The sequence below is a fragment of the Drosophila erecta genome, unplaced genomic scaffold (genome assembly GCF_003286155.1).
Source record: "Drosophila erecta strain 14021-0224.00,06,07 unplaced genomic scaffold, DereRS2 tig00000021-arrow-pilon, whole genome shotgun sequence".
Lineage (NCBI taxonomy): Eukaryota > Metazoa > Arthropoda > Insecta > Diptera > Drosophilidae > Drosophila > Drosophila erecta.
Window position 1 is genome coordinate 16,718,820 of NW_020825198.1, and position 25,842 is coordinate 16,744,661.

Below are 25,842 nucleotides of genomic sequence, written 5' to 3' on the forward strand. Positions count from 1 at the left end.
TTTTTTAAATTTCTTCAACATCATTACGTCATAAAAATTAAATTAAACTTTGTGCGGTTTGTGGGCAGTAGAGGGGGCGTGGCAACATTTGGATGCATGCCTAATTTCAACATTCTATCTTTTGTCCTGAGATCTAGGCGTTCATACGGACAGACGAAGACACAGACGGACATGGCCAGATCGACTCGGCTATTGATCCTGATCAAGAATATTTTTGAAGAACTTGATATTTTATACGTTAGCCTCTAAAAATCACCGATATGTGTTCCGCCTTTCCTCTTTTATAAGCATGCATACATGCAAATCCCTAATTTAAATAGGCATACTATTTAATACAGTATTTGTAGGCACACAGTATTTTCAGCTGATCGTAAAATATATAGCACGCACATTCAAACGGACTGCTAAGGCCAAAGAGAGCTCTTCAAGATCAAAAGAGATAGCTGAGACCTAAAGAGATATGCAGAGAGCTCTGCAGCTCGAAAAGCGAGCTTTCCGGGGTGGCTTTTCGGTCGCCATCACTTGGAGTTCGGGTTGGAGCTCGCAGTCAAGTTGCGCGCCTCTTTCGCATCGGTTGTCGCCCGTCCGCGTCGTTCCCCCTACTGCATTATAAGCATTTTATTTCGTGTATTTTAAATTGTTCTAGCCGTACGTGTTTCCGTGTGTGCTCATGTGCCGTGTTGATAGCTTCGTGAAATGCAAATGGTAATTGCAAATGGCAAACGGATAATGGAAGAGGCCGCAACGCATGCGACTGAATGTGGTGCATATTTTATGAAGCTCCGTCAGGGAGAACAAAAAGTTAGACTACCGCCGATCCGATCCGATCCGAACCGAACTGATCCTCCCTCCTGTCTGGGCTGTCCCATAAATATGGCCACCATAGCGACCCGTCCGACCAGTTTCGTACTGCGGTTGTCGCTCCTGACTCGGTTCTCCCTACCTTCCCTACCTTCCCTTGACCCCCATCCCCATCCGTCTCCTCCAGCCGTTCCATTCCTTACTTTAGCTTACTTTTGCCCTCCGCCTTGCATTTCTCATGCACACACGTTGTCCGCTTTTTGTGCTTTTCGTGCGCTCCCGTGCTCATGTTCTTCCACTTTTTCGGCAGCCTGTAGTACAGTGGATACCGGTTAAGAGAGGACATTTACATTTTAATGGGTGTTCGTCATGGAAAAGCAATCGGGTGCGAGACTCATAAAACAAGACAATTCTTTTTAGCACCTAAAGATTTTGACCTCTATTGTCTTAAGTTCAACATTGGTGTCTAGGATAATAAATTAAATTTTCAAATGTAATACCTCTCCATATTCTTAGTTTCAAGTTAGTTTTAGTTTTTCCTTGCTCACCATTCCTCCTCAACAACTGGCCTTTGTTTTAGACTTAACTGGCGGTCGTCACAGTTGCTCTTGCCGTATATTTTAACGAAGTTTCGCTTAAACCTGGCCCACCTTGATAAGCCCCTGGAAAGTCAGTCGGTCGCGATCGTCTGGCAAGTTCAATGCTTTGATATTGGCGGTGCATTTTGGACTTCCGCTTTAATTAGCTAGTTCAGTCCGCAGCCAGCTCTTTGGCTCTTCGATACGGATTTCGGAACCCACTGTAATTGCTGTGGATGAACGGATAAAGTGCGGTAAGACTGCTACTATGTGAGATGATTAGTGGCAGAGTTATCTATGTCATCAGTAAATATTGTAATCAACGAGGTGATTACATGATCTTGAGTCACGAAGACATCAGGGATGAGTGGCCTCAGTGGGTTAGCAGCATGAACTTGTTAATGTGATAAGTAGCTTTTTGAATGTGTAGGTTAGAAAATGCATTTTTTAGTTTAGAAAGCCCGTATCTGGTTACTTCAATGCCAACTTTGAAATATAATTTTGCAAATATGCATATTACCCAGTGACAGTGAGTGCCAACTGAATTCACTCAAAGTTTATGTATGAATGAATATAGTATCGGATGTCATCACTGCGCCCCTCCTCCATTGCGGCGATATCAAAGTTTTCATTTGATATACATACACATGCACAAGCAAACCTTATTTAATTTCACTGATTGCTCCCATTGAAATTTGTATTTGCTTATTTTAATTGTCGTTCCACTTTATTGTTTGCATGCAGAGTAAATATTTTTCGCACTGGCTGACCGTAGAAAACCAATGTTCCACAACTCACTTAGTCGTTTTACACAATAGTATTATATAAGAAGGAAATGTAAGTGTTTATCAAATGAAATATTGAATTTTCAGCTAACAGCACGAGTATTTATGAACGGACTGTTGCAGGAGGATGATGTGTGTGACGAACTATACTCGTACTCAAACGCGTTTATTTGCGTACATTTTAGCACTTGATAACTGCAAAGAAGGTGCCTCAAAGTCACTCTTGTTTTCGTTCTAAATAGAGTGTTTACCTGTTTGCGTGGCACACTGAGCATTTTTACGGGGGAAATGGCTTATGGCTGTGTAATATCCGCCGCAGAACGCATCGCTCGCTGAATATTTGCACTTGCCCTTACCTTTTGTTTAAATACTTTACTCAGCTGCAGTGTCGGGAGTAGAGGAGGGTGCCCCCACCCACAGCTCGCCCACTGCCGCTATCCGGACTTTCCGGCAATTTCCCGAGGGGGAAGCCATCAACTTTGCGCTTCGTGACTGAGTCATCAGGTTTTTTCCTCCATCTCCCTCCGGTTTTGGCCTGAACCAGAACCCAAGTTTACTTGAGGTTAGCTGCCAGAGGCAGCTCTTTCTTACCTTTCGTTCTTTCTTCGTTTTCGCTTCTTGTTCTCTCCCCTGGCAACTGCAATATGGCTCGCTGTGGGCTGCACATTTTCATTTTAGCCCGCCCAGCTGACCGTTATTTCGCGATCGCAGTGGGTCTAGACTCTAGGCTCTAGACTCTAGACTCTGCACTCTATACTCTAGACCTAGACTAATTAATTGAACATTTTCCGGCGCTGCTGTCATTAGCAGAACCTAATCTGCGTCATACGTGCTCAAGTATTTTCTTAATATTTTCGGGGTGTTTGGCAATCGGAAAAGCTCGAACAATAAGCGCCGTGTGTGCTATGGGCATATGTATATACAAGTGCTGGTATAGTTATGTGCTTGTTTTATAATGCATGTGGAAAAAGAGTGTGCGGCGCACATTGTTCCAAACAATGGAGCGTTATACGATAAAAAGAAGTGTATAAAAAGGCCGAAACGGGGGTTGCATGTCACCGCCGGCTTAGGCTAAGGCTCAGATCGCTCGGCTCAGGCCTGAGAAAATGAAGTCACTCTCAAATAAATAAAAATAAAAATAAAGGCGAGAAGAGTTACGGCAAGTGCTAACTGAATCTGAATATAGCCACATAATACCTGCCTCTCAGCCCGGTCGGTGAATCTTTATTTATTGCTGTCGTGTTCTCAAATCCATGAGCCATGTGAACTGTGTGAACCCCGCACAGCCGTTGTAAGCAAATTAAAAGGGGCAAAATGCCGCTCCCGAACTGAAGAAAAAGTTAAAAAGTAAAATCTATTGTTTATAGGCTAATAAATAAATAAATGCCTTGTCTGGCTGATAACACTGGTCTGCTTAGGAAAAGAAGGAAATTAGGGAGAGTCGAAAAGTGGATTACCACCATCTAACTTTTAAACTACAAAGTGGCAAAGTTATCTGCCAAGAGTCTTTCCTAAGTGAAATAACGAAGTACTTACGATCTGTCTATTATTGATTGAAATTGGCTAGTTAATGTCTTGCCTTTAAAAATAATATCTTAGTTCTTGAACAACAATCTATTGTTATTTTCTCTAAGAAAAGCCAAGAGACAACTGCGTTATCGCGCCGGGTTGGCTCTTAAGAGCGATGAAAGAATAAACGCCCGAGCACGTCATATTCGATTGGGAGTAGAGTTGCAGATCTCGCAGCTCGATGGCCACCACGCAACACAGGTGGAAGTAACTCCAGAGACTCACATTCGCGGAAAGGCCCTCTTTGGACCTAGAGCACATAACTCCGTGGCTGGGTACTGGCCCTGGTGGACCACTTATGGTGTCAGTAAGGTACACTGCAGCCGGTAATGGCCGTGGTAACGATGCCCCTGGGCCGACTCGCCACCAGAACGCCGCAAAGTGGTGCAATTTGCTCGGCTGTTCGGTTCTTAGAGTCTTACAGTCTTACAGTCTGCTGCTAGAAAGTGGCCAAAAGGCGGCTGGGAAATAGCAAAACAAAAAGCGTAATGTGGGGCTAAGTAAAGCATGCTGCGGAAAATGGCTCTGCACTCATTTTGGTAACTGACAGGTTACTTGGCAAGCCGACTTGGCTATCGTCCCCTTTTTTTCGAGTGTCTGCTCGTCTGGTTTGGTTTGTTTTCACCATGCAAACGTGATCGTGGAAGTGGACGAACTCGTGTCTTACATTACACATAGACCAGTTTCCTCGTTTTGATGTGCCTGGTTCTAATGTGGCTTCAAAGCTTATCCCATTCTCTCCCAAAATATTCAAGCTCAACTGCCTTGGCGTCTTTAAAAAATGACTTTTTACTTGGGAAGCTCAGGTGTGACGAAAGTGTCTACATAAGTCAGCAAATAGGAAGACCAAATTATCAAATTACGGAATTATCTGGGACAAACAGTGTGATAGCTTCTGTATAGAAAATTATTGACATGTTTCATATTTTATTTAATACGCGTTCAAGTTTTAATGTGGGACTCCGCATTTTCGTATTTCCAAGTAAAGAACCCATTAGTAAAAATCGAAATTCAAATCTGCGGATTAAACTTGGTTTCTTAGAAATCAGAATTCAGATATTGTTAAGCTCTTTTTTTGAAGCTCCATTGATGGTTTCCTTATCTCATTAACTTTTGAGTAGAACAAAAAATCAAAAACAACACAAAGCACTCGCACGTTTTTCGTATCAAAAGCAGTTTAGGCCCTCTTTTTTTACCCCTAGATCATGAGGAACATCGATGAGGCGCAAATGTTCTGGGGTCATGAAATATTTGCTGGGTGCATGCTGAATTAATATGAAAAATAATTGTTGAGATGTCTGATTTATAATTAGAAATGAGCCGGAAACCGGTAACTCTGCCTTCTGCCTTCTCCACCACCTCTGAAAGTGGCAACATCTCCAATTGTAATTAGTTATTGGCAAAGAAGCTCTGGGCTCGCCATTGAATCATCGTTAAGAAAAACTCAAACTAGGAACTCATTAGCATTATGCCAGTAGCGTCGCATTACCTGGGAATTTTTTACGATCGCCTTTATGCTGCACTGCGCGCATACAATCGAAAAGTCAAAATAAACAGAATTAAATTGCACGCAGCGAATGAAGTTGTAATACCTGAGCGACCTTGGCAAATGGGAATAGTTCTACGTTACCTTGCCTTGCCCTAACCCTCGAATTCTCACTTCCTTGCGACCTCGTCCTTTTCCGCCGGCCGGGGCAGGAACTCGGGCCAAGATACATCTACTCCTACCTGAGGACCTGAGAATGGGAATCGGCGCGTTGTACACACACTCGAGTGATTAATTTCCTGTTTATGGGCATTTCGCTTCGCCTTGTTCTTTGTTGTGCGGCTTCTTTGGCCAAGGTTCGAAGGTTTCCCTCCCTCAATGAAACCCAGTTTCGAGATTCGGATATTTGTTCCTATGTGCTGGGTACACGGTAAAAAATAAGCTAGTTCTCGCAAGGCTGAATCAATTAACTAAAACTGATCACACACAAACGTTTATCAAAAATATTTCATTTCAAGCCTAGACAATTTTACATCATTCGTACGTTACGAGCGACTTATCGCTCTCTTTCTGGTTGTGAAGAAGAAATGTATAATACAAATCGACTATTCCCAGCAGATCTAAGCTAAATGCGAATATGATTTTTTCGCGTGCAGGATATGGTTAAATAGAGAGTCCCTCTCTCTGGAGTTATCTTGAATTGGTTTGCGTGTTTCGCTGATATTACAGCGATTACCAGACGCCCGATCGGATGGGCTAGGAGTTGTGTATCTAGCAGATACATTTAGCCGTTACACGTGTTGTACCGCTCAGCTCCGTCGCTACCTGTCAGATATTTTATCCATGCCTGTGGCTCTGCTCAGTCCGGCTCATCGCAGTTCCGCTCTCAGTCGAACCGCTCGGTTCAGTCAGCCAGCCAGTCAGGCAATCCGTCAGTACCGCCGAACCTGTCGTCGTCGTCGCTTAGTTTTTCTGTTACCGCAAAACGCTTTGTATTTGTACTTCGCATTTTCAATGTTTTTCGTTGATTTGCCTGCTTTTTTATCGCGTGTGTGAGAACGTAATTTCCATGAATTTTTGCGCTATTGAATCGGAATTGATGACGGCTCCCGTGGCTCAATGATTCCCATTTCGCCGTGTGGCAATGGCCCTTTATGGAGCATTCAAATGAGTTTTTTGGAGCAGAGTTACGTCTCTGATTACCAGTTCCAGTTTCGCTTGTTGCCCGAAAAATCAGAAGCCGACTTGAATACAAATTATCTACTTCCTAACAAGTGATGAATGAATGTCGGTTCAACCTTAGGCTGGCCATAAGAAGTGGAAAGAAGTTCATTGAAATTCCGTGAAAAACGATGTATTTATAAATATTTGCATGCCAAGAACTGTTTTTAAAGTGTACGTGATCGCTGGCCTGAACATACAATAATTTGGTTTATTACGCGGAACTCCACGGTAACTAATCTTTGTTTTGGTTAAATTAAATGATTCGAAAATATTTTCCAGTTGATTTTCTTAGCTCAACTGTTGCATATGTTCAACAGTTTAATTTTCTGTGGGAAACTTCCTAATATAATTTGTGGAAATAGTAATGTTTTAAATCTTATCTTCACGTGACTGGGATTTGCCGTAGATAAAATGAATAAAAAGCTTAGATAAGTACCGGGAAGACAGCAAACTCTTGCGCCTGTAAAAACTCTTGGCATAGTAAAAGTTCTTTGAAAACGGGTTATCAGCTCAAGAACTCGATCTCAAACACCTGACATGAATATTGCTTTAACACTGAAATTATTCCAGTAGCATCCCACCATTTTCATTGCCATTTGACTATTTCTGTCTGCTCGATTCGATTGCGAAAGCTAATCTAATGCCAATGAGGGGGGCAGGTGGAGCCCATTCGCTTGCTAATGATTCTGATAATTGCCATTGTGCGAAACCAAAAGCGAAACTTTGGTTGTGCAACTGGAGAGGGGGCAAATGGCATGGGGGTACCGACGTTTAGTAGAGTTTTGTTTTGAGCACCGATTATGATTGCCAGCGCCTCGATGCTGATGCAATTAACGAGCGGCAAGGGCAGCACGACGAAGTACAAGTATTTATGCAAATCATGGGGCAACGCGGTCCTGAATCAGCCATTGAATCGAGTTTGCGGTTGCCAGAGCTAGAGCCTCCTGGTGTATCTTTTCAATTATGCTCTTGACCCAGTGACAAACAAGTGTCGATGTGGGCAATTTCTTGGCTAATCTCCACGCGCAAAACAGGTCCAATAAAACAAGGTAGAAAAAAGTAAAAAGTGTCCACTGCCTTGATCTCTGGATAAGTGTAATTACCACGAGCTAAATGCAATTTGCAGAGCCATAATGTCCGAACGAGTTTTCGGATCACATCTCCATTATTTTGCCCCACTAACACGGAAAACGAACTCGAATTGCCATCGCAGATGTGACAATTTGGTGAGAAAACATCGCTGAAAATTCGCTTTGATTCGGAATCGGGGAATTGGGGAATCTGAATCGGAATCAGTCAACCGATCGAGGGGCGTGGCTCGGCGAGATTTTGCTGTGGTCCGTATCCCCAGAGCGGACAGCATTAATTAGACTCGATTGAAATTGGACATTCAATAAGAGGCAATCAATGCGATACCGACACGCGCGGATGCCGAGATACTCGTACTCGTGCTCGTGCAGATACTTTTACTTGTGTCGCCTGAGTTTCAATTCAATTTGCACATAATTTTACATAATCTTCCCGTTTTGAGAAACTGTGTCAACTCAGTTGGCAGTTGCTAGCAGCTAGCTGCTAGTTGGTAGTTAGCCAAGTATCTTGGCTTTGTTGTTTTTACTTTCGTTGGTGGCTGTGATCTGTGAGCCGTCAGAAGCAGAAGAAAGAGCAGAAATAGGCAGACCCATCTAAGTAGTTTTTACTTTCCTTTTACGCCAGGCCGAGCGCAGACTTTCAATTACTCGAATGCAGATTGAGATTCAGATACGCCTATTAAAGATACAGATACAGCACATAGCCGAGCAGCATGCCAATTGCGATTTTACCCTGGACTCACCAAATGAATTGTTGCCACGAGATTAGCTGTGACTTGATTTGATTTGGTCTCCCCGTTGGATGATCACCAAATTAGCCACACGGTCGGACCCTAATTAGCACAGCCAGTTTGTAAATGGAAATTACTATGTTGTTTGTGACATTTCTGCCTCAGGTTCAGGTTCAGTCTTTTAATGCGCCTTCGATTCGCTGGCACTTTCGACTGTCGCCCTGTCAAAGGTCAACCACGTGTGCTCGTTACAATTGCGTTCGAATTTAATCATAGTGCGCCGTTTAATTACCATCATTCCGGCGGGAATGTTATTAAAGTTAAAGGCTGCAGCACTGAAAGAAAACAGGAAACAGTATTCTGAATTTTAATTCACAATCGCTGGAAAGAAAAATTTGTAAAGCCATATTGATTTACTTTCTAAAACGTTTTTTGCATTTATTACATAAAAGTAATATACATTTTTCAAAGATTTTACATTGTCTGATTCAATCTGTGAATACCCATTTAAAGTCCATTAAGAACGTATCATATTTATGTGTTTATCACAAACCCCACCAACCACGTTGACCTTCAATCACTGATTGATCTGCTCGCTCTTTGTTTCGTAAGCTTCCCATAAGGAAAGCCATTTGAATAATGTTAGATACATCCATCCATTTGCTTTTCCATTAAAAATAATGGCTGCCAAAGCAGTTGATTCTCGGGTTTCCTTGGAAGTGAACCCTTGATAATTTCAGCTAAAAACTTTATTACCAGAGGTGGAATGATCAGAGGTTCTGTGCGGTTTGTTTGGGTTCTCCGGCCATAAGTACAGGCTAAATGGCGAGTTAATGTGCGCGTTTTCTTTGGTCAGTGGCAGTTGTCTTGTGTTGTGGTTACGCCCGGCTGAATTCCTTGGTGGCGTTGAAGTTGCTGGTGGCACCACCGGCATGTCTATATATAGGATAGTACTCACTATACGAGTACATGCTGCCCTCGTCAGAACCTTTATCAAGTGTCATACTTTTTCCGAGCCCCAACTCTCGTACTTGTCGCCGTTCGGTTTGAGTGCACAAAGAAAAGCAGGCACGGATATAGATATATATTTATGTGTGGCATATCTACGGGTATTGTGAGGTGCTTTCCTTGGCAACACTTGTACTCGCCCTCGTACCTGTTAATAACTTGTAACTTGATGCATCGCCGGATCGCCGGATCCCTTGACTCCGTCCCGCTGGACTGGGTTTCCGAGTCTTTGCCCAACGGTCGAGCGATCCCGCTTTTGGTTTCGCCCCGACTCCTCCCAAATTGTATCTGTGTCTGCCATCTTGAGCCCCTGTGTGAGTGGGCTTAACACTCGGCCACCGTAGGTATCCGAAGGCATTCACATCTCTCCGCGTTTTGTATCTGTATCTGCAACATGCAAATGCAAATCTCTGCCACTACGGCGCCACCGTTGTTTGCCAACTGTTCAATAACAACAGATGGAGACGCCGCCGTCATCCACTTTGGTGCCTTCATTTGGCCGAAGACGTAAACACTTCGATACCCGGTACTCATTAAATGCCTGTTTGTGGATAAACATCGGCTGGCTGGAGTAATTTGATCTGAAAATAGGGACTAAGGGGAAATACAGATTTGGACTGCATTTAGGGGTCCAAAATAGACTTTGCAGCTCGTTACAGATAAATTTATTGCATAACCATGCTGTAAGGTGGGATATTACGATGCGTTAATAACTTAGTATAAAATGTTTTCTTTTTAATATTTTAAATATTTAGAAAACTAAAGCTTAATAATTTGATAGTTTCGAATCTTCCTTATTATACTAAATGGGGATTCTTAAAAAAATATATTATTTATTGCCCAATTTCTTTTGAAAAATTAAAAGATAAATTTGGTCTGCATTTATATTATTATTTTTTTGCACTATGTCGATGTACCATATATCCTCAGTCGATCACCTTTAATTACAACTGTTTTTATTTTTATGACTTGGCGGCCTGAAACAGCAGTAAATGAGCGAAAATTTGTATAAATACTCGGCTAAGTTTGAGATACGACCTCTTTTGGATGGTTTTGCTGGTCACCGAACTCGATCGCATGTTAAAAGTGGATTTTGTTTTCTTCTCTCCAGCTTTTATTTTACTGAAACCTTTTGCCCATTTATGCAAGCATGCATAATTATTTGTAAATATGCATTTTAGGTGATTGTGATAAGGCTGCTGCTGTTGCCAAGATAAATGTGTGCCATTGGGCCGATAAGAGAAGAGCCATCATTAATATTATATAGTGGCACAATCTCAATAATCGAACTGTTGTGTTCATGTCTTTGAATTGTATTGTATCCAGCGGTGCAAATACATAAACACCAATCGTCGAACATTACTTGGCTTAATTAATGATTATTAGCCGCATATATTTGCTCAGTTTGTCTTGCCAAGGCTCGAAGACGGTAGCTGGCTTAATTATTAACATATTTCCCTCTTTTCTTTGTCTTTCTTTTAAAAATACAGTGTCAGATTTATTGGCTTCCAAATACGGATACCAGTTTATTGACTTTAAGAGTTTGGTTCAGGCTTAGCAATTCAATTCGTTTTTGCTCTTGTATATAGAAGAATAAAGATTTTTGGAGTTTTAGTGTGCATCTGCAAATTATAAGCAGCTGGTTAATTTTCTTGCTTTGCAGAGAACGGGTTACACAATGTCAATGGATCGCCAGAAATATTTTTAGCACGAGAAACTCATTTTCAGGTCAATCAAATAATACGTTGGGAAACGGAGAGCAAGCAACTGATATCGCAGTGTGTCTTTCGATTCTTTTATTTTGTATTCATGCATTTTTTATTTTGCCCTGTTCATATTGGAACAGTTGTTTTTACGACTTTGTTTCAACGCTCATTGTTGTCAACTTTCAGCCGAGATATTTTCACTGTCGGTGTCTGATAAAAATAACCAGTCAAGTGAAATTTCAGCAGCGAAAAAGTCACCTGTCCAGAGCAGAAATGAAATGATTTGCTCTGATTTGTGCTGGATTCTCTTACAAAAGGTGATCGAAGAATCTCCGAAAACAATGTCATAATCCATGGCAAAATATGGTCATCACTGTGAAGTAGAATGGCTGGAGGGCTTTCACTTTCGCATAGCTGCGAATTGTGGCGACATTTCACTTTCCGTTCAACGGACACACATTGTTCTCTTTCGCAGTTCAATTCGCATGTAAATCCGTCCAAACAGGCCCGAAAACAAAAACCCCATCCCATTCCCATATGAATCATTTCGTTAGAAACCCAAAGCGGATATAATCGTATTTTTAATATGATTTTCGGGCTGCGTGTGAATTCCGCTGGCCTTTGAAATCATTCCGATATTTCCACGAATTGTACCCCCCATAACAAAGAAAATGTTGACAGTTTCACCAGATTTAGGTTTTCAAAAAATTTATCGTTCTCATTGAATTTAAATGATTAATATTAAATTAGCTATATTGATCCTTAAATCTGTTCATTCTTGAGAAGGTATTAAGGGCGTAATAATATTAATAAATGTTAAAAGTTTTTAAATATATAGTAAAATATCGGATGATGGTATAATAAATATGTGACAACTTGATTATGTAATTCGGATACTTGATTAGCAGTTGAATGAATTAGGACATTTTTGAAATTAATGTTCTATTGGGCAAACATTTTTCTTTGATTCGTAATTCGATTGAAATTTGATACTTTGAGATTATCTGCCACTCCTCGAAATGTTTTCGATCCCCAATGTGTGTGTCCCTATCGATTTCTTAAAAATTATCACTTCAGCTGACAATCCTGTTCTTTTTTCTTCTTTATCTGGCAGATCTGATCGATGAGCAGCAGCTATAAGCCCCGCAGCAGCGACGAGGCCCTCGCCGAACAGATTGGTTTAGCCCGTGCCGGAAGTGGCACCAAGCCCCCGGCCACGCCCACCTACCGCCAGATATCCGGCGCCATGGCAACTCTGCCGCGTCATGATAACAACCACAACCACAACCACAATAACACTCACAATCACAATGACAAGTCCAGCCGCTTGCGCAGCGATTCCACAGCGACGTCGAGAACCTGCGTCTACATAGGCGGAGCGCCAACGGGTGGCGGAACCGGAAACGAACAGATATCCGTGACCCTGGACCGACGACAGCCGCAGCGCATGTCCTGGCTGAATATGCGACGGGCCAAGGCCAACGAGACGGACCTGCCCGCCGTCACGCCCTCACCACAAACCACGCGCAGCTGCATCTCCACGGTGTCCAGTGTGGTGGACAGTGGTGGCGGTCGCACCACCGCCACTTCCGGTCGCATCAGCTCCAGCGGCATCGTCACCCTGAGTGGCAGCAACAATACCCTGAGTGAGATTCAGGGCGGCTACCATGACATGGACCACGATGCGGTGTCCAAGAACTTCTCCGTGTCGGCCTCCGCCCACAACATCACCACGGCCAGCAATGCCAAGCTCCTGCCCGCCGTCGAGGATGAGTCCAACAAACAGGTGAGTGGAACAGTAAGGTGGGAAAATGGGAGGTCTATCTGCAGAACTAGAAAATGCAAATGATTTTTTTTCACATGAAAAAGAGTGTAAGAGAAAGTTCTTAGGATATCTTCCACATGCCGATAATTTCGTGCCCAACCCTAAAAATTGTTTTATATTAATTAGCGTTTTTGAGATGAATTTAGCATTCCGATAGATGAAACTTTCAAAAAGTAGTTCATCTTCGAAGCCGCAGCTCGTGTATGCAATTTATTTTGGCTACCAGTCAAGTGGTGGTCTTACCTGTTTTGGCAATTTAGAAGTTATCAGCGAAGATCTCTCAAGTTGAACATCTTTCGTTCAATATTACGGAGTAGCCAGAAGCGATTGGAATCATCTTCTCTTTCAGCTGTTCTGAGAATAAATAAAAATGAATCTGAATAAGAATTATGTCGGGGTGATTCTCAGCTAACTGCTGCTTATCATCAGGTGAGGCGAGACTTTTGAATGAAGCACCGGCGATTCCGTTTATCGATTACTCACGAGTCGCTGTAAATTTTATTTCGCTGCTTAATAATGCTCAAAATATTCATGATGAATTTGTGTACGTGTCTCAGGTCGCAGAATAATATAGTATATCGGTTTTTGCTGAGCTCAGATCGATCGATTTTTCTAAGCCAATGCAATGGCCTTTAACAGTATTCAAGAAATGTTGAAATATTATACTTCCGCCATAAAATGGAGGGATCTTATTTACCAAAATTAGTTTCCAATTGTAGATTACAATTTCCATAATTGTACTTATCGAAAGTATCTAGACAACAATATAATGTTTTTGTACAGTTCGCTTTGTATAATGGAGTTGTGTGTGACTGTAGACTTTTTCGACTCATTGTTAAATCTTCTAGCGTTAAAAAGCGTTAATTTTCGCGTGATTTGTTTGCTTCCTCCTTTGTTTGCTGATCTTCGATTTGAGGTGTTTGAAGAGTTTTCAAGATGAAGATTACCCAAGATTACACAAACTCGGTTGCAGTAGAGGGCGTGGCGATGGCAACCTTCAAACACCTGAAGCTCTTTTGTTGATCGAACCAGGCGGGGAATGCAGGTCTTCCACACAGTCCATCCTTGGGTCTTGGTCTAATAGTCATTGTTTATAGGGTTGTCCGGCGCGGCGGCATCATAAACACGATCATAAAACTAGTTTCGGCATCTGTGAGCTCGTATTTGTCTCCTATTTGGGTTAGTAAGGCAGCGGGCACCGGACTGGATCGGATCGGAGTGGACCGGATAGGGCCCAGCTGGTCGCTTGGCCATTGTCTTTCCCATCCACACAGCGCTCCCATTGTTTCCCGCAATTTTCACCCATTCAAGCCAGGTTCGCCCGCCGATTGCAAGTGGAAGTGCAAGTGCCAAGTGCAATATGAATTGCGTCGAACAGATGCTAATTGGCCTTAATTAGCATCACACACTACCAAACACTTCGACCTATGTAAGTGCGTGCAGCTAATTCGAAAACACAAAATATACATTTCTTGAAGCAATAACTTATGTGGCATTAGTCATTGGGTTAGACCTTTGCAATGGTTATCAAACAGATTAGCAGCAGTTAAATAATGTCAGGAAGGAGTTAAAATTGGGTAAGATTTAACCACCGTGGCTGTTGAAATATTTCCTTTTTTGAGATTTTTCTTTATGCATTTTTAATATGCATATTTACATATCAAATACCTCTATTTTTAAATTAATGTTATTTAAAAAAACAATATTTACATTAACCTCGCATGACCGTTTCTACACGACTCATTTCTACATTTGACATAGGTAAAATAAATCATTTTCACCCTTAAGTTATGCTTTGATTATTTTATTAAAAGTCAACGGGAACCTCAACGGGAAAGTTCGTAAATGTTGCATAGTGTTGCATAGTCTTCGGGCAAATGAGTTTGTTTTCTAAGTCTTTTGTTTTGTTTTCATTTGATGAAAACGTTTTTAATGCAAATGGTACCAGTATCATTAAGATAAAAAACTTTGTTTAAAAGGAAATATTAAATTTGTATAAAATGATTGGTTATAGTTAAATTCAAACACCTTGAAATACGTTATTTTTTTGTATCCCAATTAGTGCCGATTTACATAAAGATTAAGTTATGGATTTATTTTTGGAATTTCTACTTATCAAAGAGATTTAAGACAATTATATAAAACTAATTTATTTGTTTCCTTGTTGCTTACGCATCATAATTTAATTGCCGCCGAAAAGATTAAATAATTACTTATTAAATAGCTTAACGTTGAAATAGTTAATTATTTGCTTCCGAAATCCTGCATTCAAATGAACAAGTTATTGACCAATTTCATGGTCTTGCAGTTTAAACTGTATCTGCAAGTGGGCTCGGCTAATTCCATGTCTACTGGCAGTTCGCATATTTCTTTGCTTATTTTTACTTTTTGAATGTGCAATTTGCTTACCACAATCGATTGCCCCTCGTCTCTGGCCACTTGCCTTCCATTACTTTTGCGGCTCATGCGAGTGGCCCAAACCCAAGACCCAAAAGCGAAAACCTCTGCCCATATGCATGTTTTTCGGGCTGTTCAGTTACTTCATCTCTTATGTTATTTCGTTTCCAATTCGCTGATTAACAAGTTCAACAAAACACAGTGGCAGCCAGTACAATCTTGCAGATACTTTCGGTGCAAATTCGGCGATGGCAAGACTCACGTTTTGGCCATAAAAAGAAATGAAAATAAGAAATGACGTCAGTTGCAAACTGGTTCGATGCAACACGCTAATTGCGTGGGGCTATTAGAATTGCATCGATAAATCGGGAAAAGTTTATATTGTGAAAGTGGACATCGGTGGATAATCAGACAGAATTCCCCTGAGCCTTACGATATACAATCCCAATCCACGGTACACTGCTCTACCGGGTTTGGGTGTAACCGAGACCATTTAACGAGTTAACGATATCACACACAGCTGCATGGCTTCATGACTTCTCCTTTCACTGGCCACTGATTAGAGCCCCTGAGACGCAATCCAAGTCGTAAAACAATAGCCCAGATGCGAGTACCATAACTACCACTCCTCGGGTACACTTGTCCATGCTCCAGTGCCCAGATCCGTTCAGTCAAAGAGATTGTCGAGGCATAGCTTATTCAACATCAAATACAGTCGACAATAGCCTTATTTCGGGCACCTTTTGTGACCAGCCCCATTGTGGGGACATTTTCACACTCCAGTTTCAGGTGATACCACACCGAAGGTAATTATTTGCAGCCTACAAGACCTTTCCATTCTGATACAATCGGAATCAATTCTCGATAGAAGAAACCCGGAGAAACCTTGGCGGGTATTTATGGGTTAAGTTTCTCAATTAATTGGCCCCAGCCCACGCTTTTACTTCTGACTTTTAGCTCTTTGGCTTTTCATATTTCGTATATTTATAATACCTCTTTAGAGCTCATTCGGATGCCAGGCACAAACCAACCGTCAAAAAGCCAAAAAAAAAAACGCAATTATTTATGCTAAAAGTGTTTAAGTTCTTGATGTGATCATCGTTGAGAAAGTCACAGCCTATCTGTTTGATTTTATTAGCATTTTAACGGACTTCCGCTTGATATGGCAGAACTTTGATGCCAAATATACATTCTAGCCAGTAATAATATTTATTTTTTCCATTTGCGCCCATTCAATCCACCTATTTCGCTCGGCGCTACCGCGATAATTTTTCTCATTCCCCCTTTTTTTTCGATCATACAGTGAGTGCTGTTAATTATGCGACCAGTGCCAGATTCGCTCGCATGCTTACATAATAACGAGAAATTGCCACGCTCGCTTCTCTTCAGCGCCAAAGAACGTGTTAAAATAAAATTTAATATTAGCATGAGAAGCGGCTCAAAGAGCCAAGACTAATAGACGGTTTCTGCTCTTTGCAATGTCCACTTCCTGCTGTGCAGAAGACAAGTTAATTATGCGGATGGATTTCGAGACATGGGAACGCGACCTAAGGGCATCATTAAGCGATAGCAATAGAATTTCATTCAGCCAGCATCTTTGTGTTCCCTGATCTTTTTTTCAATTAACCCACGTGGGCCGTCTTAGAATGCTGAAGAGCTTTAATAAGCCTGTGACGATTAAGTTGGGTGCACTTAGAAAAATATTTGCTAAGAGTTAAAAAAAAATTAACTGTTTCAAGGTGAAAAACAACATGAGGAATGAGGAATTGCATCAGGAATAAATGTTTGCAGTGATCGTTATGTGATTTTTTGAGTTCTAGCACAGCGGACTAAGCGGCTATATTTCGCTGAAAAGTATTTCTTCCTGTGCCGAAAGCAGCATGCATAAATTTCCGAAGAAACCCAGTGAGCCGTGTGGTTGGCTGGCGTCTTCAGCTGATGCGCGGAGGCGTGCGCTGACTTTGCGCAGCCACTGTGCATAGAAAGCCACGCTTTGGTGCCGTCGCTGCTTTGGAGCGCTGCTGGTGGTGCTGTTTTATTTCGCTGCCGCCGGCACTACGTCAGTCGTCAGTTCTGCATTAATGAGAGAGCAGTTAGGTACGCTCGCTCGCACGCTCGCACGCTCGGTGTGGTCCAAAAACAACATCTGGGCTTCGGAGTTTCATCCAGATGAAAACTCAGCCGGAGGAAAATCGGGCGGAGAGCGATCCCAAATAAAAGTTTACCTATTGGGGGAAAACTTGTTTGGCCATCTCTCGACCGCCTCTTTCTCCCCTTTTCTCCTCGGGCACTTCAATTCGATTTCCCCCCCAATCGAAATCGTCGTCTGCGCAGTCGCAACTCGACGCTGCAGCGGTGATGAGTGCACACGCTCAGCCAAAAGGCTTCGAAGAGCTAAAAAACATATAGTAAAAGGAAAAATAAATAAAAAAAGCGGCTAAGAGAAACTAGGAAACGCAGTGCAATCGGGGAAAATGCAAAAGTGTGAAGTGAATGCGTTCTGAGCCATCAAATGTAACTAAATTCCAGGCAATCCGCGACCACAAGCCACTCTATCGTACTAGTACTCTGTAATTCCACGACAACTGTTATTGATATGCGTTGGCGATTTGTGTAAAAGGCGAAAAATACAGAATACAAATACCTTATGTGCTATAAAAACAAAAACAAAAACAAAAACAAGAAACGAGACGGCGAGACATTCAATAAGCGGTTCAGGGCCAGGCTCTGAAGGTGTGCCAATTTATTTTAAAAGTCTGCGCTTTTTGTTGACTCGCTGTCGTCGTCACGTGATAACTTGTTCCACTTGCATAAAAATATTGTTATTTTCTTGACACAAATGCCCCATGTCGAGGCTTTAATTAGCATGATGTTTAAAAAATAAATACGAAATGCTCAAAATGCTCAAAATACACACCAGTGCCCGCGCTAATTGTAATTTATTTATTTCGAGTGCAGTGCAATTAAAATTTCAGCTCAAAGGGAACCATAGCAATAAAATCCAAAGCACAACAATACAAAACCTGATTTGTATGCACCAACAAACAAATGCAAGAAAATGACAAGTTCTTTGACGCCTACAAGCAATACAAAGTCTGTCCCAAGATGGAGATACCAACGACAAAGTATTTAGCCGACTATCTGTACGTTGTGCACGAGGACGTACCCTTCCGATACTATCGAAAAGTGAGTGATAGGGGGCACTTGGGGGACATACGATATACGGTATGATATGATACGATGATGATATGACGATATAGTATACAACCCATACAACGCTCGGCATCTGCACGCTCATAAACTCCAAACGCCGCTTGGCTGGTCGAATTTTTGTTTACATTTTCACCGTGCGGTTTTCGCCTTATTAACTGCCTTCACCTGGGCGTCACGTTGTTACCGCTCCACCTTCGGATGCTGAGTTTGCCCTGTTTGCAGCTCGTTTGCCTAACTGAGCGAATTTCTCCTAGAAGCGCTCCGCCCGCTGACTTTTGGCGCTACCCTGTGGCAAAAGTTAAGTCTAGAAGTTGGATGAGCCTTGAGAAGCTTCGATCATGGACACTTTGGCGTGGAACGAAAATTAACAAGGTGTTAGGTGTTTAGCTCCACATTAATCAATTTTAATTTGTTTTCTTATTATTAGTCAGGCAGCTATCGAAACTCAAGATGATATCGTTCAAGAATGCAAATGTCTAAGGAACTTAAATGTATTATCAGTTTTTGATGGTCCATAAAGCAATATTCCCAAACACTTTAATGAAACTGTTCCGATTTAAATACCTGCCAAGTCCAAGGTATTCTTTAGTTGCTACGCTGTTTTCCCCACCTTGTGTTTGTTTCGCTTGGAAAGCAAGCAAAGTGAGGACCGTTGTTAGTCGCTTGCTGATGTTTTTGCGCGCGCACATCTAATGGGCTTATGCTGTACATTTCGCAGATGACTTATTAGAGCCATGGGCGAATTTTGGGATTTTGGCCGCCGCCTAATAAGATCCCCCATGACACCCTGCTGGCACTTTCTTTTGCCGCTCACTGTGCGAACACAAAGAACTAAGCCAGTTTGGATGGCTGGCGATGGCTGTGGATGGGGAATTCGGGGAATATGAGTCGTAAGACAAATAAACAGAAAGCTAAATTGTGTAATTAATGAAAATAAAGCGAAGCACGGCGAAATTACACAAGTCGAAAGCGGAAGTACCGGAAATGACGGCGACGCTCTGTGGGAGTATCACTTTGTTTTTGCCTAATGTCGGCGGATGCGGCAACTGTGACTGTGACTGCCGCTATTTGCCCGGGTTACCTGCAAAAGCAAACCCAAATGGGTTTGCATACGAGTATGACAGCCATTTGTGAGTTTGGGCTTTCTCATCAGCTGCGCAAGGTTTTCGGACAGCAAAATACTCGCTTCATTGCACACTTTTACTTTCTTCCAAGGGACTTAAATCCATTCACGCAAGTTAATGAAGTCGTTGAACCTTAGAACAGCTTTTTACAATAAGTGGTGCTAGTTCATATTTCTCATGTTACTTGTTTGTTGTTTACTTACTTGATATTCAGATGTGCTATATTTAATTTACAACTGAAATTTAGCCAGCCATTTTCCATGAGCACATTTGGTACAAGGTAACAGAGCATGTCGCAATACATTAAATTCCGATTTATATTCAAATATAACTTAGTGGGTGGCGTTCCGTTTTTGGTGGGCCTAGTTAATGGGTCCACTTTAGGGCGGGCTAATGCCTATTCCATGCTGTCTAAACTAATTTCCACACCTGTCCCATTTCTTTTCATTGCAGACGAAATGCTCGGTGTTCCGCGGGCTCGTGCTCTGTCTGTGCCTGAACCTGAGCTACGCGAACGTGGTCCGCTTCCCACGCGAGTTGGACCGCTACGGGTCGGCGTACCTGGTTCCGTATGTGGTGTTGCTGTTTCTAGTCGGCCTGCCCATGGTTCTGCTGGAGATCTCAGTGGGCCAGTTTCTGGGCCAGGGGGCGGCGCACACCTGGCGCGCCTCGCCCATTTTCAAAGGTGAGTTTCGACGGCGCAGCGGGGGTAGCATACTTTTCGGCAGGCAACAGGTGCTCAGAAACGGAAGCATCCCCCGTTGTGGGGGTACAAAATGGGGCCAAAGCCACAACCAAAGCTGCAGCTGCAGCTTTTTGCATCCCCAATTGCAGGACGAAGCTTGCTGGGGAAAGCTCTGCAGTTGCACTGCGTCCTCCCGCTTATAATTCCCAAGTTGGAATTCAGCGAGGCACAGCTTAAATACCCTCGTTGCAAGGACCTCCAGCGGGCGGTCGTGCATTCCGCAGCAACGACGGTTGGGCACATCCCGTCTCATCCCCACTCTCTCAAATTGTGCCCGTTGGTAGCCGAAGTTACGATTGCAAAACTTTCGTCATCTCTCTCTCACTCTCTGAAGCAAAACCCCAAGGCCGGAGCAGGCGCATAGGGTGGCACCCCCCATAAGAGGGGGGGTGGTGCAGGTGCAATTGCAAGGGCACAGGAGCACAGGAGCAGCTAAATAAACAAGAAAGCAAAATCAACAACCGCAAAAGTCTAAGACATGTATCACGAATTGAAAATGATAATGACAAAATGAGAAAAACAAATATCAGACCAATGTTATATCAATGCAAACAAAAAAATCTAAAAAATACACATAAAATACACTAAAAAAAGAGAAGACTTACTTAAATGTGACCTAGTAGATAAAATCATCATCGTGTCATCAGGACAACCGCAAAAATCTCTGAAAATCGTACAAAAAAATATTAAAACCTCAAAATGCATTGGTGTGTGTGTCCCGTTCGTGTAATCGCTGGCGCGCCACGCCCCCGCGGTCACCAGCCGCCTACTGTCGCCCACTCGCCAGGCCCCCAGTTGCCGCCCCACTAGCTGCGGGCAGATGGACAACGTGGGGGCGACCCACAAGGACATCTAGTAGTACAACGCCCAACAGGAGCCGCCAAATCTGATCGCCCCCTTCTGCCGGGGAGCTTCGTGCTTGGGCGGCACAGGAAGCGGTCCGGAAACGGGCCGGAAGTGGAAGCGGAAACGGAAACGGGCGAGCAAAATGGTGGTGCGGTACCGCGGCCAAAGCGGCGGCGCGTCCACAAAAAATAACCATAGAGACGTTTAAGGCAAATTCTAAATGAACAAAAGTATAAACCAAAAACAATTGTAACGAGAAACAAACGAATTCAAAAATGAGCAATATGAGCAACAACTAATAATGGCAAAAAGCAAAAACGACAACTGCAAATTACGACACAACACCTTCGAAAAGACCTCAGTAATAATAATAACACCAACAAAAACACGTGAATGCTTGGTGGCTGCAAAGGAATGCCTTCGTCGTATCGCCCTTTTTTGGACTTGCCAAGCTATTTTTGTATAGGAATTTCTTACAGTGCAGATGCTTTGTATTCAAGAAAAAATGTATATAATACTAACATCACCAGCAAAGCAACAGTGCGTCTGAGCAATAAACAACAGTTTTAAAATTTTCTCCAGCAAACGTCGTTGTTAACAGCCTATTAAAACCTCCATAAATGGCTACTCGTTTTAAAATATTTTATGGGTGGCTTGGCATTTCTATACCACAGTGAGTTATAGCCAAAGTAACACATCTTATAAAGAGTAACCGTTTTATTACAATTTATTTCAAAACGTTGTGCACTAAGCATTCAAATAAAACGCAAAGTTAAAAACTCTTTTGAAATATAGTTTTGGTACAAAGAACTCTTAGTAAGTCTGCTTTTGTGCTCAACTAAAGAGTTATCATTAAACCCTATTCTTGATGAGCACTTAAATATTTATATGGCTTATAAGACTCATAAGCGGCCAAAACCAACACTTAACATTGTTCAAGCCACTGACGTTGGCATAAAGTACCCATTTCGATGGGAAATCAGCGAGCTCATTGAGTGTAGCGTTTTATGATTGAGTTGCTCGCAGGCTATAGTTAGGATAAATGAGGCAAAATATTCATGACACGTGCCGATTGCGTAAATGAATGGACGAGGAACAGAATCCATAGGTCAGATGAGATGCGAGCTCTTGCTGCTTCACCTTTTGCTTGATCGACACTGTAATATAGCCATAAAAAACAGTGCTAACGGAATTGGCAAACGTAATCCAATGCGGCCTATTTGAAAGAGAGGAAGTGTATAGTAAACAAGAAAAAACAGTTGCGGTCTGTACAGCAGACAATGCTAATTAAAATATTTTATTCATTTTCATCGAGCTAACGAACCAAGCCCTAAAATCTTTGAAAGCCAAATCATTATTATATTTTTCGGACACTTTTCAATGTCGTCGTTGGGTAGTCCCCCAATCAATTTACAATACATATATTAATTCTCAGCTTTGGGTGTGTTTTTAAGGTCAAATTGATCTGGTTTGGCGAATGGGTTTTAATTTACTGCAGAATACGTTATAAATGTAAATGTAAAGATATTAAAAATCTCGTTCTCATTTATAACTAGTTTTCACTTGAGCGCTTTTCAAACGAACGCTTTGCTTTTTGAATTTCGCCATTTAAATCACAAAAGTAATTTCATTAGCTGGGTTCCTCCTCTTCCGCTCTTTTGTAGTTTGTTGGCAAGGTTACTTAATGGGATCGTATATTAGACAGAGCTTACGTCCGTTTCTGAGAAGGAAATTTGGGCAATAGAACTTGATTTCTTAGCAAATATGAGCTTATGTATTACTCAGATATTTCTGGATCCGTATGTAAGGAGTTTTCACTTTAATAAATTACATATAACCATTTAATCAACACTAAATGAACTTTCATTTTTTATTTTCAATATGAATTAAATAACATCTATATTTCCAGGAGCCTGCATGATCAGTCGCTTTGCCTCCTGGCTCTCGGCCATTTGGGTGTCCTTGCAGGCCGTGCTGGCACTGGCCTACATCGGGATGTTCGCCTCCAATGACCTGCCATTCCGGGAGTGCGCGGGACCCGTCAAGCTGCGACTGGTAAGTGAAGCACTCTGCCAGAAGAATGTATTTTCAAATGCTATATTCCGCAGAGTGGATACCTCCTGACGGGAACCAGTGGACAGGAGTGCTTGCAGCTGACCTTTCTAACTCCATTTTGGCGAAATCCTCTGTACTTTGGCCTCCTGGCAGCGGGACTAATAGGGCTCTGGATAGTTGTAATGTTGTGGTAAGATTAGGCGCTCAAATAGCATTTCTCGTATCAGGTTCTTAAGCACATTTTTTAACCAACAGCACACACAATGCCAAGATCCTGCGGCGCAGCTTATTCGTCTTCGGACTAGTTGGTCTAGTCCTGCTTTGCACACTCACTGGTTGGGAGGTGCGAAACTCCTTCAGTCGGCACTACTTTCCGGAGCTGTGGAGTTTCGACTCTGTTTTGCTGGCCGAAAGCAACATATGGTTCAATGCCCTGATGCAGGTCCTCTTCTCAGTGAACTGTGGCTTTGGAGCCTTGCCCATGGTCACGGGCAAGTTCCTGTACAAGGGCGATGCTGTGAGAACCTCGGTGGTTTATCTCTGCTTCAACCTGCTTATCAACGCCATTGCCGTGACCCTGTTCATGGTCCAGTTTGACCTGTCGTCAAATGGCTTTCAGAATATGGAGGAATTGAAGCCCCTAACCGCCATCTACGACCGGGTATTGAATGGATCCCGGGAGGGCGATAGCCACCTACTGCAGCATCTGGTCCCATCCCTAATCTACGCCCTGATAATCCTCTCGGCCATGGTCTCCATCACAGTGGCGGTGTACACCTCCACGCGTCTTGTGCCACGACGCCCCAACTATGTGATCTGCCTGATTGGATTGGTGGTGGCCGTCATTTCCTTCGCGGCGCCCAAGTTCCTCATCGCCCGCGTGCTGGACTCGCGCTTGGTGGGCACCATGGTGGTGACTGCCTTGGTGTTCGAGCTGATTGCCATAACTTGGATTTACGGAGCCAAGAACATCTACACCGACCTCGAGTTCTCCATAGGTCGTCCCATTTTCCGGGTGTGGATGTGGCTGTGGGTCGTCTGTCCGGCTATACTGACAGGTATTCTGGTGTGGTGGTGTGCGGACGACGATCAGTACGACTTGCTGGCGGAGTATCTCCCGCGTTGGGCGCCAATTCTTTTTGTGCTGGCCGTCATCGTGATCATCGCCTGTGTGCAGATCTTCCGGCAGGTGGAGTACAACTTCTTTGGCATGATCTGCGAGGCCTCAAAGCCTGCCAAGGAGTGGGGTCCGGCGGATCCTTTGGCCCGTCACTCCTGGAAGCAGTGGCGCTCCGTATGCCAGGACACAGGACGCAGGGACTTTACCCTGAGAAGAAGAGGAACCCGGGACTATACGCATTCTATCAAGAAGGGCCAGTACTCGAGTGCGACGAAGTACGGAGTACAGAATGGAGGTCAAACCCAGACGGCTATGCATCAGCAGCACTGGAAGTCATCCACGCCCGGGAACAGTTCTCCCAACTACAGCGGATCCATGTTTGGGGACTCCGCCATTGAAGAGGATATAAGTGTAGATAAATTCCCAGGCATCACTCAGCAGCAATATGTTCCCTTCCAGGCCAGTGATACGAAGCAGTCGAGGTATTCACAGAGGATGCGGCAGACCGCTCAGCCGCAGACCCAAACGCAGATGCGACCGCCCAGGGAATCCGTGGAGAAACATCGTGAGGTGGTCTACATTCGCCGCCTCTCCGATGGTGGAACTGGCACAGGCCATGCCACGCGCATAGAGATATTGCCCTCAAACGAATCCATTACCTATGGCAATGGCAAGAGCAACAATAACTACACCTCGGCCATGTCCCGCAATCCGCTGGGCCGCTCCACGGGATGTCTGGCCGCTCCTGCCCAGCCGCCGCCGCCCAGCGTGCACGTGAAGCGGTCGGCCAGCTCGGTGGTCAATGTGAACTCCCACAAGTTGCCACCTCCAGCGACGTCCGGTGGAGCGGCGGACCACATTTGCTGGCGGAAGTTCAACGTCAATCCGGAAGAGTATTCCACGGAGCTGTGAAATCAGGGGAGGACCAGGAGTAGGAAACGAAGCATTCACATTTCAAAAGACTTGTTGCATCCAAAACAAACGTATCTGTATCTGTAATCCGTATTGCACCTACGGCACACCTAACTGTAAGCTACGAATAACGAACCGTATCCATATGGAAAGTGTATCTTCTAGTTGCGAGCTGTAAATAGAGAGAGAGAAAAAAAGTGGAAAGAGCGTCCCTAGATATAGTTATACGATCTAGTTCCTTAGCTTAAGTCGAGAAAATTCCGTTGTCATTGTTCTTCATCTGGAAATCAGGAGCATGAATAGAATGAGTATACATATATCCTATGCACGGATTCGAGTGCCTGAAAACCATGAATTAACTGAATTAACCCTAAGCCCTTTCAGCTCTTAGTTAGTCCGTAGGCCTATGACCCCATAACCTAAGCATCCATTGTAAAGTTACATTAAAAACACAACGATGTCGAAAACGATCTTATGTAATAAATAGAAGGATTAGTAAATTATGATCGCCCATGTTTTGTGTTTCCCCACAATTTCATGCACATTAAATATCAAAGTTCGGGCATTTGTCAAGTTGGGTGCTAAATTTGTTTCCTAATCACAAAACTCTTACTTAACTATCCCATCCA

At 43.1% G+C, this 25,842-nt stretch overlaps 1 protein-coding gene across 5 annotated transcripts; it reads left to right on the top strand.

Annotated features, from left to right (window-relative positions):
- The first annotated feature begins 501 nt into the window (after window positions 1-501).
- LOC6543618 (sodium-dependent nutrient amino acid transporter 1) lies at window positions 502-25,719 on the top strand. 5 transcript variants are annotated; one of them, XM_026976541.1, is made up of 7 exons: window positions 502-705; window positions 1,382-1,633; window positions 12,091-12,762; window positions 19,989-20,220; window positions 23,036-23,181; window positions 23,235-23,371; window positions 23,437-25,719. In XM_026976541.1, the coding sequence occupies exons 3-7, from the start codon at window positions 12,100-12,102 to the stop codon at window positions 25,211-25,213; spliced, it is 2,955 nt and encodes a 984-aa protein (XP_026832342.1). In that variant the 5' UTR covers window positions 502-705; window positions 1,382-1,633; window positions 12,091-12,099; the 3' UTR covers window positions 25,214-25,719. The 5 variants fall into 5 exon arrangements, with proteins under 5 accessions (XP_026832342.1, XP_001972949.2, XP_015014005.1 ...); XM_001972913.3 differs by lacking the exon at window positions 1,382-1,633; XM_015158519.2 differs by lacking the exons at window positions 502-705; window positions 1,382-1,633 and adding an exon at window positions 6,046-6,671.
- The last annotated feature ends 123 nt before the right edge of the window (window positions 25,720-25,842 follow it).

Excerpts from the sequence above, each read along its gene's own strand:
- LOC6543618 (XM_026976541.1), top strand. The coding sequence starts at position 12,100 with ATGAGCAGCAGCTATAAGCCCCGCAGCAGCGACGAGGCCCTCGCCGAA. Across the intron at positions 20,221-23,035 it reads CGCCTCGCCCATTTTCAAAG|GAGCCTGCATGATCAGTCGC; the intron begins GTGAGTTTCGAC and ends CTATATTTCCAG. Across the intron at positions 23,372-23,436 it reads TGGATAGTTGTAATGTTGTG|CACACACAATGCCAAGATCC; the intron begins GTAAGATTAGGC and ends TTTAACCAACAG.